This window comes from Neovison vison, chromosome 7 (genome assembly GCF_020171115.1).
Source record: "Neovison vison isolate M4711 chromosome 7, ASM_NN_V1, whole genome shotgun sequence".
In the NCBI taxonomy this organism is placed as follows: Eukaryota; Metazoa; Chordata; class Mammalia; order Carnivora; family Mustelidae; genus Neogale; species Neogale vison.
In genome coordinates, this window is record NC_058097.1 from 34,238,690 (window position 1) to 34,258,449 (window position 19,760).

General features: G+C 37.1%; 1 protein-coding gene across 1 annotated transcript in view; it reads right to left on the reverse strand.

The window, feature by feature from the left end:
• Positions 1–19,760, reverse strand: part of LONP2 (lon peptidase 2, peroxisomal) — a 105,144-nt gene that overhangs the window by 26,270 nt on the left and 59,114 nt on the right. Inside the window, exon 11 of the mRNA XM_044256204.1 lies at positions 17,092–17,225. Within this exon, the coding sequence (XP_044112139.1) occupies positions 17,092–17,225 (134 nt within the window). The remainder of the gene's footprint in view (positions 1–17,091; positions 17,226–19,760) is intronic.

Below are 19,760 nucleotides of genomic sequence, written 5' to 3' on the forward strand. Positions count from 1 at the left end.
TACCAAAATATTGGGATAATTTCCTGCATATTTTCAGACCTAATGCTCTGAAGCTAGAACTCAATCGCAAGAGGAAAGTTGGAAAGAACTCTAATACATGGAGGCTAAAGAGCACTCTACTAAAGAATGAATGGGTCGACCAGGAAATTAAAGAAGAATTGAAAAACTTCATGGAAACAAATGAGAATGAAAACATAACTGTTCAAAAACTTTGGGACACAGCAAAAGCAGTCTTGAGAGGAAAGTATATAGTGATACAAGCCTTTCTTAAGAAACAAGAAAGGTCTCAAGTACACAACCTAACCCTACACCTAAAGGAGCTGGAGACAGAACAGCAAAGAAAGCCTAAACCCAGCAGGAGAAGAGAAATCATAAAGATCAGAGCAGAAATCAATGAAACAGAAACCAAAGGAATAGCAGAACAATCAACAAAACTAGGAGTTGGTTCTTTGAAAGACTTATTAATAAAATTGATAAACCCCTGGTCAGACTTATCAAAAAGAAAAGAAAAAGGACCCAAATTAATAAAATCATGAATGAAAGAGAAGAAACCACAACCAACACCAAAGAAATACAAACAATTTTAAGAACATATTATGAGCAAGTATACGCCAGCAAATTTGACAATCTGGAAGAAGTGGATGCATTCCTAGAAACATAGGATCTACCAAAACTGAACCAGGAAGAAATAGAAAACCTGAACAGACCCATAACCACTAAAGAGATTGAAGCAGTCATCAAAAGTCTCCCCACAAACAAGAGCCCAGGGCCAGACAGCTTCCCAGGGGAATTCTACCAAACATTTAAAGAAGAAATAATACCCGTTTTCTGGAGACTGTTCCAAAAAGTAAAAATGGAAGGAAAACTTCCAAACTCATTTTATTTTATTTTATTTATTTATTAAATAAATGTTTTATTTATTTATTTGTCAGAGACAGAGGGAGAGAGAGCGAGTGAGCACAGGCAGACAGAGAGGCAGGCAGAGGCAAAGGGAGAAGCAGGCTCCCTGCCGAGCAAGGAGCCCGATGTGGGACTCGATCCCAGAACCCTGGGATCATGACCTGAGCCGAAGGCAGCGGCTTAACCCACTGAGCCACTCAGGCCAGCATTACCTTGATCCTAAAACCAGACGAAGACCCCCATCAAAAAGAATTACAGACCAATATCCTTGATGAACATGGATGCAAACATGCTCACCAAAATACTAGCTAATAGGATCCAACAGTACATTAAAAGGATTATTCACCATGACCAAGTGGGATTTATTCCTGGGCTGCAATTAACATCCACAAATCAATCACTGTGATATAATACATTAATAAAAGAAAGAACAAGAACCATATGATACTCTCAATAGATGCACAAAGAGAATCTGACAAAGTACAGCATACTTTCTTGATTAAAACTCTTCACAGTTTAGAGGTAGAGGGTACATACCTCAATACCATCAAAGCCATCTATGAAAAACCCACAGCGAATATCATTCTCAATAGGAAAAAACTGAGAACTTCTCCCCTAAGGTCAGGAACATGGCAGGGATGTCCACTATCACCACTGCTATTCAACATAGTACTAGAAGTCCCAGCCTTGGCAATCAGACAACAAAAAGAAATAAAAGGCATCTGAATCAGCAAAAAAGGTGTCAAATTCTCACTTTCTGCAGACGATATTTTATATGGAAAACCCAAAAGAATCCACTCCAAAACAGCCAGAACTCATAGAGAAATTCAGTAAAGTGTCAGGATATAAAATCAATGCTCAGAAATCAGTTGCATTTCTATATATTAACAGCAAGACAGAAGAAAGAGAAATTAAGGAATCGACCCCATTCACATCCAAAACCATAAGATACCTAAGAATAAACATAACCAAAGAGGCAAAGAACCTGTACTTAGAAAACTATAAAGTACTCATGAAAGAAATTGAGGAAGGCACAAATGGAGAAACGTTCCAAGCTCATGGATTGGAAGAATAAATATTGTGAAAATGTCTATGTTAACTAAAGCAATCTATACATTTAATAAAATCCCTATGAAAATACCATCAATATTTTTCAACAAAATGGAATAAATAATCCTAAAATTTCTAAGGAACCAGAAAAGACCCTGAATAGCCAGAGGAATGTTGAAAAAGATTGCCAAAGTTGGTGGCATCACAAATCCAGACTTCAAGCTCTTATTACAAAGCTGTAATCACTAAGACAGTATGGTACTGGTACAAAAACAGACACATAGATCAATGGAACAGAACAGAGAGCCCAGAAATGGACCCTCAACTCTGTGGTTAACTAATCTTCGACAAAGCAGGAAAGAATGTCCAGTGGAAAAAAGATAGTCTCTTCAACAAAAGGTGTTGGGAAATTGGACAGCCACATGCATAAAAATGAAACTGCACCATTTCCTTACACAACACACAAAAATAAATTCCAAATGGATGAAAGACCTCAGTGTGAGAAAATCCATCTAAATCCTTGAGGAGAACACAGACAGAAACCTCTTTGACCTCAGGTGCAGCAACTTCTTCCTAGACATATCGCCAAACACTAGGGAAGCAAGGGCAAAAATGAACTATTAGGACTTCATCAAGATCAAAAGCTTCTGCACAGCAAAGGAGACAGTCAACAAAACCAAAAGACAAGGGAAAGAATGGGAGAAGATATTTGCAAATGACGTATCAGATAAAGGGCTAGTATCCAAAATCTATAAAGAACTTATCAAACTCAACACCCAAAAAACAAATAATCCAGGCAAGAAATGGGTGGAAGACATGAAAAGACACTTCTGCAAAGAAGACATCCAAATGGCCAACGCGCACATGAAAAAGTGCTCAGTATCACTCTGAATCAGGGAAATACAAATCAAAACCACAGTGAGATACCCTCACACCAGTCAGAATGGCTAAAATTAACAAGTCAGGAAATGGCAGATGTTGGCGATGATGTGGAGAAAGGGGAACCCTTCTACAATGTTTGTGGGAATGCAAGCTGGTGCAGCCACTCTGGAAAACAGCATGGAGGTTCCTCAAAAAGTTGAAAACAGAGCCACCCTATGACCCAGGAATCACACTCCTGGGTATTTACCCTAAAGATATAAATCACAATAGTCAAATAGCCAAACTATGGAAGGAACCTAGATGTCCAACAATAGATGAATGAATAAAGAAGATGTGAGATAGATAGATAGATATAGATATCTATATCTATATATATCAGAATACTACACAGCCATCAAAAGAAATGAAATCTTGCCATTTGCAATGATGTGAATGGAACTAGAGGATATCATGCTGAGCAAAATAAGTTAATCAGAGAAAGACAATTACATGATCTCTCTAATATGAGGAATTTGGGAGGCAAGGTGGGGGGTTGTGGGGGATAGGGAAGGAAAAATGAAACAAGATGGGATTGGGAGGGAGACAAACCATAAACGACTCTTAATCTCACAAAACTGAGAACTGCTTGCAGTGGGTGGTCGGGATAGGGTGGTTGGGTTATGGACACTGGGGAGGGTAAGGGTTGTGGTGAGTGCTGTGAAATGTGTAAGCCTGATGATTTACAGACCTGTACCCCTGGGGCAAATAATATATTATATGTTAATAAAAATAATTAAAAAAATAAAATTGTAGATCTTAACAATGTTAAGTCTTCCTACCCATGAACATAAGATATCCTTCCCTTTATTCAGGTCTTCTAAAATATTTCCAGCAATGTTTGGTGGTCTTCCACCTCCTTAATGAGATTTATTCGTAAGTATTTTTAAAGATGATATTATAAATGGAACTGCTTTTTCTTTTTTCTCACCATGATAAGTATAATTTTTAATACCCATCCACCCACCCTCCTTCCCTCCGATAGCCATCAGTTTGGTTCTCTACAGTTAAGAGTCTGTTTCTTGGTTTGTCTCTCTCTAGTTTTTTTCCCCTTTGCTTGTTTTGTTTCTTAAATTCCACATAGGTGTGAAATCATATGGTATTTTGTCTTTCTCTGATGGACTCCTTTTGTTTAGCATTACGTTCTCTAGCTCTATCTATCTTGTAAATGGCAAGATTTCACTCTTTTTTGTGGCTGAATAATATTCCACCATATACATACATATCTTTATATATATCTTCTTTATCCAATCATCAGTTGGTGAACACCTGGGCTGCTTCCACAGTTTGGCTACTGTAAATAATGCTGCAAAAACACCAGGGTGGTACCCCTTTGAGTTCATGTTTTTGTATTCTTTGGGTAAATACCCAGTAGTGCAATTACTATTTTAATTTTTTGAGGACACGTCATAGTGCTTTCCCCAGTGCGCCAGTTTGCATTCCCATAAGTAGTTCCTTTTTCTCCAGATCCTCGCCAATGCTTGTTGTTTCTAAAGTTTTTGATTTTGGCCATTTTGACAGGTGTGCAGTGACAGCTCACTATAGTTTTGATTTGCATTTGCTATCGTAAATGGAATTGCTTAATTCCCTTTTCAGACTGTTCATTTCCCTTATTGTCTTAAAACTTGCACTTCCTCATCTGAAATGAGAGAAAGAGTATCTACACTTCGAATAGTTGTTATAGGGACAATGAACATAGGGTATATAGGAATAATGAAAGCACAGTGTAGACACTAAGTTTAGATTTCCACCAGTCTTCCTAGGTTAGAATTTTGACAATGACATTTACTAGCTGTGAACCCTGTAAACCCTGCCTAAAGCAAGTATGCTGGCACCATTTTTCCAATTGCATTTGCTCACTTTGTCTCTGTGCCACATTTTGGTCATTCTCACAACATTTCAAACGTTTTCATCATTATTACATGGTGATCTGTAATCAGTGATCTTTTTTTTAAAATATATATATTTTTTAAAATTTATTTTTATTTTCAGCATAACAGTATTCATTATTTTTGTACCACACCCAATGCTCCATGCTCTTTGATGTTACTACTGTGATTGTTTTGGAGTACCACGAACTAGGCCCATGTAAGATGGTGAATTTAATCAATAAATGTTGTGTGTGTTCTCACTGCTGTACCAACTGGCCATTCCCATCTGACTCCCTCTCCTTGAGCCTCCCTGTTCCCGGAGACTCAGCAATACTGAAATTAGGTGAGTCAATAACTCTACAATGGCCCCTAAGTGTTTAAATGAAAGGAAGAGTCCACATATCTCTCACTTTAAGTCAAAAGGTAAAAATAATTAAGCTTAGTGAGGGAGGCATGTCTAAAGCCAAGGCAGGCTGAAAGCTGGGCCTCTTGGCCAAACAGTCTAGTTGTAAATGCCAAGAACTATTCCTAAAGGAAATTTAAAGTGCTACTCCAGTGAACACATGAATGATAAGAAAGTTAAACAGGCTTATAGCTGGATATGCAAAAGGTTCGAGTAGTCTGGAGAGAAGATCAAACCAGCTACACATTCCCTTAAGCCAAAGCCAAAGCCCAAACCAGAACAAGGCCTTGCCTCTCTTCAATTCTGTGAAGGCTGAGAGAAGTGAGGAAGCTGCAGAAGAAAAGTGAAGCTAGCAGAGCTTGGTTCATGAAGTTTAAGAAAAGAAGCTGTCTCTGTAAGGTAAGAGTGCAAAGTAAAGCAGCAAGTGCTGATGGAGAAGCTGCAGCAAGTGATTCAGAAGATCTAGTTAAGAGAATTAAATGAAGGTGGTTACAGTACACAACAGATTTTCAAGTAGAGAGAGACAGCCTTCTATTTGAAGGAGATGCCATGTAGGACTTTCACAGCTAGAGAGGAAAAATCCATGCCTTCATAGCTTCAAAAGACATATGACTCTCTTATTAGGGGCTAACGCAGTTGGTGACTTAAAATTGAAGCCAATGCTCAGTTACCATTCCAAAAATCCCGGGACCTTAAGAATTACACTCAATCTACTCTACCAGTGCTCTACAAATGGAACTCCAATGCCTGGATGGCAGCACATCTGTTTACAACATGCTTTACTGAATATTTTAAGCCTTTTGTTAAGACCCACTGCTCAGAAAAAAAGATCCCTATCAAAATATTACTGCTCACTGATAATACACCTGGTCATCAAAGAGCTCTGATGGAAATGTACAAGATCAATGTTGTTTTCAAGCTTGCTGACACAACATCCATTCTGCAACCTGTGGATCAAGAAATAATTCTGACTTCTGAGTCTTATTTAAGAAATAAATTTTTGTAAAACTATAGATGTCACAGATAGTGACTCCTCTGATGAGACTAAGTGAAGTAAACTGAAAATCTGGAAAGGATTCACCATTAGAAATGTCATTAAGAATGTTTGTGATTCACAGGAAGAGGTCAAATAGCAACATAAACAGGAGCTAGAAGTTGATTCCAACCCTTATGGGTGACTTTGAGAGGTGTAAGATTTCAGTGGAGGAAGTCCCTGCAGATGTGGTGGAAAGAGCAAGAGAAGAACTAGAAGTGAAGCCTGGACATGTGAATGAAATCGCTGCAATCTCATGACAAAACTTTAATGGATGAGGAGTTGCTTCTTACAGATGAGGTTTCTTCAGATGGAATCTACTCCTGTGAAGACTGTTCAAATGACAACAGAGGATTCACAATATTACATGAACTTCGTTGATAAAGGAGCAGCAGGGTTTGAGACGACAGGCTCCAATTTTGGAAGAAGTTCTACTGTGGGTAAATGCTACCAACCAGCATCGCATGCTGCTTATGAAAGGAACACTGTGGCAAACTTCATTACTGTTTTTAAGGATGTGCCTTCACGACTTTCAGCTGAACTTTGAGAAACCTGATCAGTCAGCAGCCATCAATACCAAGGCAAGATCTTCCACCAGCAAGAAGACTGTGATTTGCTGAAAGCTGACAACGGATAACATTTTTAGCACTAAAATATTTTTTAAATTAAGGAATATACTTTTTTTTTTAGACATAATGCTACTGCACACTTAACAGACTACAGGACAGTGTAAATATAACTTTTATAGGTACTGGGAAACCATAAAATTCATTTGATTCACTTTACTGTGGTGGTTTGTACCTAAACCCTCAGTATCTCCAAGGTAGGCCTGTATCCATTTTCTTCACTATTTGTCAATCAATCTTTACATCACTTCCACAGTTACGTATCACTATGGGTCTGCATCATAAATTAAGCAAACTCCTAACTTCTAAGAATTGCATTCAAGATCCACTACAATATATGCCAAATTACCTTTCTAATCATAGCTCCCACTATTCTGGAACACGTTTTAGGCTGAAGAAGTGAATAGTACCCATACCATAACTCAACCAACATTTATGGAGCAAACTGTTGGGTAAGAAACTGGGTCCGAGGTTCCTTATCTGTAGAATGAGAATCAAACGAGAAGTCGAGTCTTGCCATACCAACTCATCACCGTGCCTTAAGCAACATAGTCAGGCAGTTATGCCTGCTGGAATAAATCTTCGTAACATCTCTGGACAAATGACAAATCACCAAAACAATCATTATTTTGATTTGTCAAAAGATTACTCGTCTTAACATGCTGATTTTGTAAGGTAAACATAAATATTTTAAAAAATTAATTATGTAATAATATTACTACTGAATGATTAAAAATCTTTTTAATTGGTGAATCCAATTACACTGGGTTCCTGAATGAAACACGCAGATTTATTTGAACTGTTATTTGTGTGCATGCATGTAGGAGGTGTGTTACTAGGTATCTTATTAACAGCTGGTTGGCAGAGGGGTCATCCATGAACCAATAAAGGGGGATAGTGTTTATGTCTCACCTCTTTAGTGTGGGTTCATACACATGGATCTAGATTGCATTCAGGCATGAAGAAAAATATTTGCATGGCTGCAGTTATTAAAACAATTTTTTTTTTTAAACTGAGTCTACTTTAAAAAGTGAGATGAGATGTTGAGATTATAAGCGGCTCTGTCATTTCTTACAAGACAGTACAAGCATGTGCCTCAGGGCTAAACTGACCATGGATACAATGCTTCTGAGAGCTTTCTCTTGGAAAGGCAGAAAGGGGAAAACAAAGTATCTTAAAAACAAATCAGAAAAACCTGAATATTTCCAACTCTATAATTTGTGCTGTCAGTTTCAGGTTAATCTTTTCCAGAAAAGCATGCTCCTAGCCAAAGGAAGTGTGCTGCTAAGTGCGACTGCGATTCAAGTTACTGACCAGGGCTGCCAAGGCATTTGTGCCTGCATATTTTCAATCCGTTTTTTTTTTTTTTTTTTAAAAGGAACTAGCTCTAATGGAGAAATCTGTGGTTCAAATGCCCAGAAAACCCTCACGCTAGCAATAAAATTTTTAGGTGCCTTTTGCCAATAGTTAATTCATTATTTTGTGGGTGAATTTTAACATTACCAAATATCTTTTTTTTTTTTCAAATTCACCTACTAAACATTTCTACATAGTAACTATTAAGAAACAGATGGAAATTACAATTTTAAAACATTTCTCAATTTTAGTAGTAGATATCTACTCATGAAAATAAAGAATACTAAAATAGAATACCTGGAAAATATGTTTTTCATCTATTTATCCATTCTAATTAATTCTGAGATGTAAGCAAATGACATTTTGTCTCAATTTGCTAAAAGCAATTTTAAAATGCTACAGTATCTATAGTAAGTAAAATGATCAATTCAGTGCCTCACAGCATTTTAAACACAAGCACACTTGAAATATCACACATCTAAAAAGTATTTTATATATCAACTTCACCCAGTGGAGTATATGTATTTGTCAGAGAAGTCTTCTTTCTTCTGCCTCCCAGGACTTACTCTAGAACCAGGCACATAGTAAATGCTAGCTGGCTCACTGACTGAATGAGTTAAAATTACAAAGGGTACGGGACACAGGGTCTTTGTACAAGACAAAGGAGCATGGACCACTGTGTCTAAGCAGGTTTTGCGCATTAACACATCTCATTTCCTGTATTAGAGCTTCAGAAAATAGTCCTGGGAAACTTTTCGGATTATCAGTTAAAATGCAGAGACTATCTGTAAGATTAAAAGTAAGTAATGTTTTAATATCTTGTAACTTAAAAGGCTGGTTTTACTCATATATAACAGTAACACTCAAAGGCCATGACATCTTCCTATATGATTCATTAAATGAAACAATGGCTTTTTAATTCTTTGACAATATTTGATTTTCCTATCCCAAAATAGGGTTTAAATAACAAATGTTTGGCTCCTGTCACACGTAAGTAGGGGTTTTTCCTTCACTGCCACTTCCTTCTGGTCTATGTAGACAAACAAATCTTTCTTAAACCAGGCTAATATTGATGAGGGAACTATGAATAAACTAGTGCAAATGTCAGAAAAGAATATTTAGTATATCTTCAAGATATTGGTGGTATATACCAACATGATATTTTCATTTCAGCATTAAAGCACCACTTCATTTTAGATGTTTGTACATAACATACTGCCTAATAGGCCTCCAAATGCAAAGTATTTGCCACAGAAAGTCTTAATCTCTAGACTTTTTTGGGCGGGGGTGGGGGGGAATCTTGGTTTGTAAAATCCAATTAGCTGTAATAGAATCCTACAAACCCCACAGCTTTAGAAACCAGCAAATCAGGTGTCTTACAAATAAAACTCTCTCTTTAGTCCATACTCTTCAATGGTTAACCTTAGTTCCTTTGACTATTGGAAAATTCTATTTGTCCTGAGCCACTAATACAATCAAAGGAAAGATAAGCATGAACAGGTGAAGCAAGACTTTAAATACTGAAAATGCGAAACTGAATTAAAACTTCTAAGCCTTGTCTGTGTGACCTAGATGTTTGATAAGAACTCAGCTCAAGTATGATGCATGGATATTCAACAGCACAAACTTCAATGCTGGGTTAGAAAAAGCCTTCTTACAAAGTTCCTTAGATTGTGATGGCTGTTGAATTGCCATAGCCTTTTAGATTGGTAAATTCTGTAAGAATAAGTAGAAATTTTCAAAGTTGTGGTGCTTAAAAGATTAGGAAAATGTAGGCCAATTTATTTGTTTATTTTAAAGATTTTATTTAAAGATTTTTATTTATTTATTTGATAGAGATCACAAGTAGGCAGAGAGGCAGGCAGAGAGAGAGGGGGAAGCAGGCTCCCCGCTGAGCAGAGAGCCCGATGTGGGGCTCTATCCCAGGACCCTGAGATCATGACCTGAGCTGAAGGCAGAGGCTTAAACCACTGAGCCACCCAGGCGCCCCTAAAGATTTTATTTATTTGACACATAAAGAGAGAGAGAGCCAGTGCACAAGCAGGCAGAGCAGCAGAGGCAGAGGGAGAAGCAGAGTCCCCACTGAGCAGGCAGCCCAATGCAGGGCTTGATCCCAGGATCCTAGAATCAGGACCCGAGCTGAAGGCAGATGCTTAACCAACTGAGCCACCCAAGTGCTCCAATGTATGCCAATTTAAATCCAGCTTCCATGAATACTATAGTTGGGACTCCTCACATAGTATTCAAAGACCTCTTAACCACCAGACATAGGCTCCTCTTCAGAAACTAAAAATCTGACTTCTTGGTATTATAACAATCTAAAATAAACAGCCAAAGCATCTGGTATGTGGTTTTCGGGTTCAGAGGCACACACCCAAATTACTCTCTCTTTTTTGTTCTAACTAGCTAGAAAGGAAGATAAGGGATTCTGATTCAAGCATTTGAGGACGTTTATATGCAATTGAAACCAAGTAATAGGAAACTACTCCATTATCTCTGCCTCACTAAAGAGCCAACAAAGTTTTTATGTCCCTAAAGAAAACAAATAAGACACAACAAAATCCACATTAAATGCTGACAAATGAAGGTTGTTTCAATGGTTGCTAGAACTATTCATTTGCTTATGGGTCTTACTAAGCTTTTCTCCCCTGAAGGCCCACCCAACAGAATAATGTAGCTACTCTTAACTATTTCCACAGCACAGAAATTTCCACTCTCTATTAAGAACCAAACCACAGGCTGACTTCTTAATTAGAGTTCTAAGGAACTCTAAACAAACCATTTCAACTCTCAGAAATGAGGGTTGTATTAATAGAGATGAGATGTATAAAAGTCTTCTTTAAGTGAGAAAAAGACTCTGTGAGAGCCATCTTCAAGATTACCCCCGATAATCCCCACCTCCTAGAATTCACATGCCTGTGTAGTGCCATCTCTCATGGTACCAGGGTTTGTCTGTGCAACCAACAGAATGGGGGAGAGTGATGATTAGAACAGACTGTAGCTTCTGTCTTAGACTCTCTGTTTTTCCCTTTTCATGTATCTTACTCTAGGCGGTGCGGGGGAAGGGGGGGTGGGTGGGGACAGAAGCCAGTGGCCATGTTGTGAGCCTGTGTGGTGAGAGACTGAAGACCAGGCCAATAGTCAACAAGGAACTGAAGTCAGCTAACCCCCATGCAACTGACCTTGGAAGATCTTCCCTGAGTTGAGCCTGCAGTTGGCGGACAGCTTGACTATAACCTCAAGGGAGGTCCTGAGCCAGAACGCCCCAGCTAAGTTTAAGCTGCTCCTCAATTCCTGACCCACAGACATTGTGAGATGATAAACGTTTGTAAAATGCTTTAATCTACCAAATTTGGGGGGTAATTCATTACATAACCTTAGATAACTACTGTAAAATACAAAAGATAAAGACAGTTCTGCAACAAGTAGAAGACTGCTCCAAAAAGTCAAACATAAAAGAATTTAGCAAAAAGTTATGTGAAGCTCCAAGGTCACTTCCTAATAGCACTCTATACAGTATTCTTCATTAATATAAGAAATGCATTCATGACAGTTGACAAGAGAATGGGTATGACTGAGATTGACAAAAGACGGATTAAAAAAAAAACAACTAAAAGGTTCAAAACACTTGATTCTCCTGCAGGAATAGCTTCCTGTTTTGGTTACAAAGGAGGCACACTTAAAATAACTATCATAAAGGACATGCAGGGCCTGAGAAATCAATGGCAGGAAGCCACAACAAAGAACCCTGAAGGTGGCCTGACGAAAGAGGATTCCTCCCGGAAATGGATCCAAGAAAGGCTAAGAGAAGTGCTAGCCTCCGCAATGAGTGGGATGTAAAGTGACAAAAGCACAAGCAAGGAGCAGGCATCCAAACCCCTTAGCACACAGTTCTTTCCACAGCACCTGACCCCTAACAGGACTAAGCCGACTTAGTGGCGGTGGCAGGAAACCTTTCTTCCCCAGGTCACTAGTGCGGTGCACTGGGAGAATTAAAGTTAATGAAAGAGGAGAACTGGTGCTATAAAATTCAAATATTTTATCTTAGTGCATTTTTAACTGTAAAGTTGTCTAAAAGGGACAAACCAAAAAAATTAAGGATACTGTATCCACCTTCTTCCACTTAATACTAGGTTGATTTTACTGCCATATACAAGGCATACATATCAGAGAAACAATATGTGAAAAATGCAACCCAGTCAAACTGAGATCCAGACCAAAGTACAGAAATTGCCAGTTAGATCTGTGGTCTAACCAGCATTTTTTGGTCAGTAGGGTCCCCAGGGAATCTATCATGCGAGGGCAGGCATGTTTTTACTGACATCAAATCCTACTGCCTATGACTCAAACCACCCAACCACCCAGCTTTTGTTTCTGACGTAGAGCTTCTATTTTCCTAGAGACTGGGAGACAGACAGCCAAGTTTATAAATATGTATCTGTTAATGGAATCAAACATGCAAGGCATACTGTTTATTGAGGAATGCTGTGAAGGGATATGAACTTAATGGAGGCAAACTAGCCAGCTACTGAGAATCCTGTACAAATGAGATTTTATCATAGTCGATTAGGTGAGTAGTGGTGGCCCAAGGGCACAAAACAAAGGCTATACAGGCTGGTAATTTCTTCACAGGTTTTATTTTCTGGCTTCTTGGTTATCATGACCATTTCTATTCAACCTTTTCTTGGAGATCCCAACTAATGCATTAGGGAAGACATGAAATAAAAGGTAAAATGACTACAAAAGAAGGATAGAAACTGATATTATTTGCATTTGTGATGACTGATGGTGTACACAGAAGATCCAGAAGAATCTACACTCAGAATTAACGAGTCAATTTGGCAAGTTTGTTGGATATGGGTTAATACAGTATCCCCATAGAGTTAACAACAACAAAATCAGAAAATAAAAAAATTAAAAATATCATTTATAGTAATATACATTCACAAAGATCACATAACTAGGAATATATTTAAAGAAAAAGTATGCAAAAGCTCATCACTGAAACTATTAAAACGTTTACTAAGACTTAAATAAATGAAGCCGGTCAAAAATAAGGATATATGATAATATCAAATTGTCAATTCTCCCCAAACTGATGTACAGGTTCAATGCAGAGTCAAAGTATCAGGAGATTTTATTTACTTACTTACTTAGTAGTGGAAACTGACAAGCTGTTTCTAAAATTTATATGGCTACTTGAAGGCCTATAATAGCCAAGGCAATCTTGAAGAACGAGCTGCAGGACACATTAAACTCGCTATCCAGACTGTCTTGGACAGTCGTTCTTGAAACTATGTATGATGCACCACTTGAAATTTCATCCCAATTTCAGAGAACCAATTCATTTCTCACACGTTAGCAAGTTTAATTCATTTTTCCTATAAGTATCTGTGATCTTCATAACATAAACACTTAAACAGTACTGCTTTAAGTGATTTTTAAAAGCTAATTTATAATGGAACCTTACCTACCTCAGGAATAACCATTAAATCTGTGTTAACTCTTTCTTTTTCTAGCTAACTTTTCGATCCTTTCCATGAAATAAGAGATTAACAGCTTGAGGTTAAGTTTAATGTAGTTTCTGTAATAAAAACTATATTTTTCAAAAACAGAGACTGCTCCATATTCTGAAAAACTATAAAAATTGGTTACGATATAAATCCTTTCGTGAAGATAATTTTTGAGGAGAAAATCTTACTAGATGTTAAATGGACACATATAATACAGAAGTACTTCAACAAATGGACATTTGCCTCTTTACAGAGAGACATCCAAAGACGCAAAATTAAATAAATCAGACATTTGTGTATGTAGCTAAAGGCAGGCAAAAGGGAGTATAAAATTTTAGCTACGTACTTTTTTTAAATCTCCCAATCCAACTAATATCCGAGAAAGGAAAAGGGCAATTCAAAATACACTAGTAAGCATGAAGAAAACATAAGTAGCACTGCTTTTAAAGTAATCCCATACTTTATGGGTAAGTGACCAAAAACCGTAAATATTCCTCCCCTAACATGGATCAACTATAAATCTCAGTAGGCTTTTAAAACTCCATTATTATTTGTTCTGTTTTAACTGCCATCAGACCCCACAAATACAAAGACAACTGTTCACAGACCAGTGTTTCTGGGCCTACTCCAGAAAGTATGTTCGATACACTGGAGGCTTCTGCCTGTTTTGAAGCTTGTGGCCTAAAATTACTTTTCTTCCTGGCAGTAACTAAATCCAGCAATATTTTTAACATTAAAAATAACTCCCTCACTACATTCCTTGAAATTTCTAAAACAATTCTTCTATTTTATACTCTAATTTTAAATAATTCATTTCTTAATGAAAAACTTTCAGTTATTAAGCCATCTGAACTTTGTGGCATAAAACCTGTTATTGACCCTTTTGCAGGAATTTTCCTTTTGGATTGGTTGAATCGATAAACACTAATTTCAAGACACCTTATAATTATCTTACTAAAGTCTGGAGGAGGGTCATTTATAGTAAACTCAAGGGCATCTTACAATATTAGAAGTAGCTTAGAGTCCACAGGCTCTCATGAGATCCACAACCAAAATCACCATCAAGAGACAAGTATTTATTCTAATATTTATTTATCGTGGATACCTACGTAATTATCTTAGTTACTCAGATCTTCATGGATATGTCATCATTTGGGATTTGTTCTGTGGATCATGGATTGAAAAAATAATCAGGGGAGCCTGGCTGGCTCAGTCAGAAGAACATGCAACTCTTGATCTTGGGATCCTGAGTTCAAGCCTCACACTGGGTGTAGAGAGTACTTAAATAAGTAAAAACTTCAAGTAAACAAACAAACAAATAAATAAATAAATAGATATTGCCATGAAAAACTGCATGTTTCCACATAGCTCACAAGTTGCTGAACGAGTTCTTGAGTATTTCAGGGTTATCTTTAAATAACTAATATGATCACAGATATTATTGGAAATATGCTAATAGACATATGTATAAACATTAAGCACTGCATAACTATGGGAAGTTTCCTTTGGCATCAAATCCCTCTGAATATATTGGTATAAATCCCCAAACATACCACCTCGATCCTAAACTCAATTTTCTCAAAATAAGCTAACAAGATAAACTCATTTCGTTGTCTGCCTAGAACAAAAAATCCAGGCACTTCAACCCACAGCACAAAGCGAGTATTCTAAGAACAAAAAGGGGGAAATTCAGGAGGATCTAGGCCTTATATTTAGAAAGAGAAGAAGAGGAAAAATACCTCAGTTCTCCACTGTCACTGTCAGCTATACCAGTGATTCTATTCTTTACAGGCTATCATTCACCTAGGGAACTTTTTAAAAATTCAGATTTTTAAAAATGATATGTGTTTATCTTTAAACTTCCTCTCCAAATCCTATAAAATGACTATTAAGAAATTTTAAAAGTATAAACCCTTAAGAATAAAAAGAGTAAGAAAAAAGACAATAGTTAATATGAGATGCTGACAGTATTTTGGAAAACAGAAAGTGGGTGGATAGGAAGGAAGTAACAGACATTTAGGCTAGAGAAAGAAGAAACCTTAATGTTATTCATAAAATGCTACGAAGGCTCAGGAATTTGAAGTACCCTGAAAATATCAATGAGAAATGGCACTAAATAGAAAAATGTTAAAATCTGTGTTAGAAACAATTAGAGCTTAAGATCCCTACCCCTACTCCGTCGGTATAGGAAGGACAACACCCTTCTCCAGCTCAACAGCAGACAGGAAGTTTACTCCCTGGAGAAAATGAACCATGAAGGTTCTTGGCACAGTGGGAGGGGGTAAAGCATCATACTGGAAACAGGAGGATTGTATGAAAATCCATTCTTTTAATGATAAAGTGTTAAATGCACTGTGCTTGACAAGAGAAGGAAAAACAGGGAAGATGTTTACATCTATTCCACTAAGTATATCACAAATTATGGTTCTTCAAGTGCATTCATCAAACTGTTCTAGAAAGAGCTATGGAAATGGTAGAACATCTAATAAACCTCCTTACTATTAGAAAATTTCAATTCCCCACTACTCAAGTCATGTTTGTTAAAGCAAGTTTTGGCAAGTTGTGTAGCAGCATGGTATGATGAACAGAGACCCCTTACAGGTCTGGGGCAAGAAGTTAAAACATTCTAACTGGGTACCAGTGGAAATGGTCACATTTGATTAATTTTAGGAATAGAAATCTTCCCTTTCTTTCCCTATCACCCCCTCCACAATTATTATTATTTTTTAAAGATTTTTATTTATTTATTTGACAGACAGAGATCACAAGTAGGCAGAGAGGCAGGCAGTGAGAGAAGGAGAAGCAGGCTCCCTGCTGAGCAGAGAGCCCAATGCGGGGCTCGATTGCAGGACCCTGGGATCATGACCCGACCCAAAGGCAGAGGCTTTAACCCACTGAGCCACCCAGGCGCCCCACCCCCTCCACAATTATTTAAGAAAAAATAATTTAACTTTAATTGTATACCATCAAAGAAAATGTGTGAGAAAAATCATGACATATAAAGCTCTTCCAGAGTACAAAGATCTACCCTTGCAGTATTTGGACAGCTTGGATTTTTTAATTGGTGTAATAACTTTCTATGCTATAAATACTGAAAGACTTTGTAACAGTCTGGATCAGAAAGAAAAATGGAACACCAGAACCCATATGTAAAGCACACCATCATAAATCTGGAGAAATGTGATACCTTTAAAGCATTAATATGGAGTATCATTCCAGCTGAAACTCTGTACTATTTGTAAAAGAGAATCCTCTTGATAAAATACATCAGTGTTATTACTTACTTGTTGCATGGATCTACTAATGCAGTAGTATGTACTACTATTCCAAGGCCAACCCAACACCATCCCCCCATGTTGAACTTTTTTATGCTATTGACTCCTACCACCGAGCCCAAGAGCCCCAGATCAACATCACAGACCTTCTCCCTCAGCCACATCAGAATGGTCCAACTTGGCTTCTTTATGTTGTCCTTCTGCTACCTTCACAGCAACAGCTCGGCAAATGGCCCCAAACTTCCTGTCCAGAGAGCGAACCCCTGCCTCTCTGGTATACCTGTCATCAAAGGAAAATATTTTATTTTTGGCTAAACATCACCTGTAAAAATAGAAATAATATGATTAACATTTATACTAAAGAAACAGTGTACATCTAAAAGTTCATTACATTTTCTTAAGTACCAACTTCCTCATATTTTAAAATTCCTCATTAAAGTACTATTATTTCTTTCTTTTTCCTGTTTTTTTAAAAAATACTATTATTTCTTAAATATTCAGATGTATTTTCAGCTATAACTTTCCCCTTTATAGGGATTTTTATCTTCAACTATTATCCTGTATTAAAAAAAAAAAAATCTTTGGTTCTTCAATGTAAATCTGGCAGCACATAAGACATTATTTACTTCTTGATGATATGTGTAAGAGCTTTCTTAAGTAAAATTTATCATTTTAAGAAAATTCTACATGAATTTATTATACTTGAAATATTGCTGAAAGAATCAGAAAAATACAATTTTCCCATCTAAAGCAAAAATTAACTTTAGATATCTAGTTTTTAGTGGGAACTGTGCTGGTCACCCCTATTCAGTGTATTTTCCTACAGACTTCTAAAGAAGGAAAATATGCTGATACATGCATAGTGAATTTGTGAAGAAGATTCTGAATGTGGTTAGAAATGTCTAAATGTCTTAAAAAAAGTTATGTTAGACTCTATAAATCCTATACGCCACTTTATAAACCATTATGTAACACAACCATTCTTGGCCACCCAGCTTTGGATGGATCTGAATGGGAAGCATCAGGTAGAGAATATAGGTTTATCTGAAAAACTGGACTTAATTAGGCAGTCAGACACCTATTCTAGATTTTAGGGAATCAGATTTCAAAAGTTCTGAGAAAAGACAAAAACTTCGCAAAAACCCTCTAAATTAAAACTCATTTCAATCAAAGGGATTTGAGGAGGCAAGCATAAAGTCCATTATTACACAACTGCATATAATTTCAGTAAGGAAGAAAACAGGGAGGCTTGTTAAAAATAAACAAACCAACATGTAAAAAAAAAAAAAAAAAACCCAATGTAACTTTCTAGACAACTCGCTGATGAGCTCAAATTAAAGGTCTGGACAAAAGATCAAAGAACAGGGATTGAAGACGCTTACAGGGGAGTGACATGAACATGCAGAAATGGTACCAGGACGTTCAGAATAAACTTTCAGAAATAATGACATGCATAACAACACAAATAAGATATTGTTTTTTTTCTTTCTTTTAAGGTGCCCAGAAGTTAATGCAGACAATATAAGATTAACAGCTGACTGAAAGAAACTAGACACAACAACCCCTATTCAGTATTTTTAAACCCAAAGGAAAGAGTCACCAGTATTCAACAAGAAGTGGCTGATGTTTTCCTGTCTATGACATGAGCATGAAGATGCTACATATGCCAATTTCCAGAGGACCTAAAACTAATGATAATCAAGATTAAAAAAATCCATTTGTTTCAGGTAGCTGAGACAAACAACAATATACACATAACTGCAAACTTCTCCATTTGGGTTTTGTAAAATTCAACCCTACCCTAAGAGTACAGAATGAGATAGACAAAATTTAGCAGAAATTCATATGAAAGACAACTAAAGATGTTTGGTAACTATAAGTGCAATAGGCAAGAGAATAACCTAAAACAGCTAAGAGTCTTGAGATATAGTCATAAAATAATATAATCCAAATAGGGAAGCAAGTGGTCCTACACCATGAACTGCTCAGGCTACATGTGAAATACTGAGTTCCACTCCAGATGTTTCATTTTAAAGGGGACACTGGTTTCACAGGCAGCATTCAGAAGAGAACTAATCAGAAAGGTGAGGTGTTGAGAGTGGGTCAAGAGGAACGGTAAAGAGAACAGGAATGTTCGGCTTGAAAAAGAGAACATTTATGGGAAGTGGACCTGACATTTTTTTTAATGCCAGAAGGGCTGTACAAGGGAGGAATTTACTCTTAGATTCTAGGTGCTCGTAGAGGGCAGAACTAGAAAATTACAGCAGTGAGCCCTCTAGCACAGGCAGAACTCAAGTAGGCTAGTTACATAGGAAGGGTGTGGGACTAGATGAGATCTAAACCCCTTCCCCTCCTCCTGAACATTATAGGTCCAGGACTATGACACACAAAAAGATGAAAAACACAGCAAAAGATGAAAAACTATATCCTAATCTTGGTAACTCACTAAACAGCCAAAACTGCTTAGAGCAGCAAATACCTGTGCTGTTTTCAAAAATATTAAAACTTCTCAGAGACATTTCCTAATGTCCATAGCGTTTAGTATTTGATATGTTTTGAGCTAACACACATATAAAAAAGGGACAGTTCTCCAAGCAACTGGGAAATATAAATAATGATTACTTTTTGAAGTCATTATTATTTTGATCCAGATATTTTTGTTCTCTCACTCATATTTTATAGATGGGGAAACTATCAAAAAGTTAAGTGACTTGTTGAAAGTTACCCAAAGGCATCAGGGGTGTTATCTGGAATAATATTATTGTTGGAAGACTTCAGCATATAAATCACCTAATTCATTTCTCCTGGCATTATC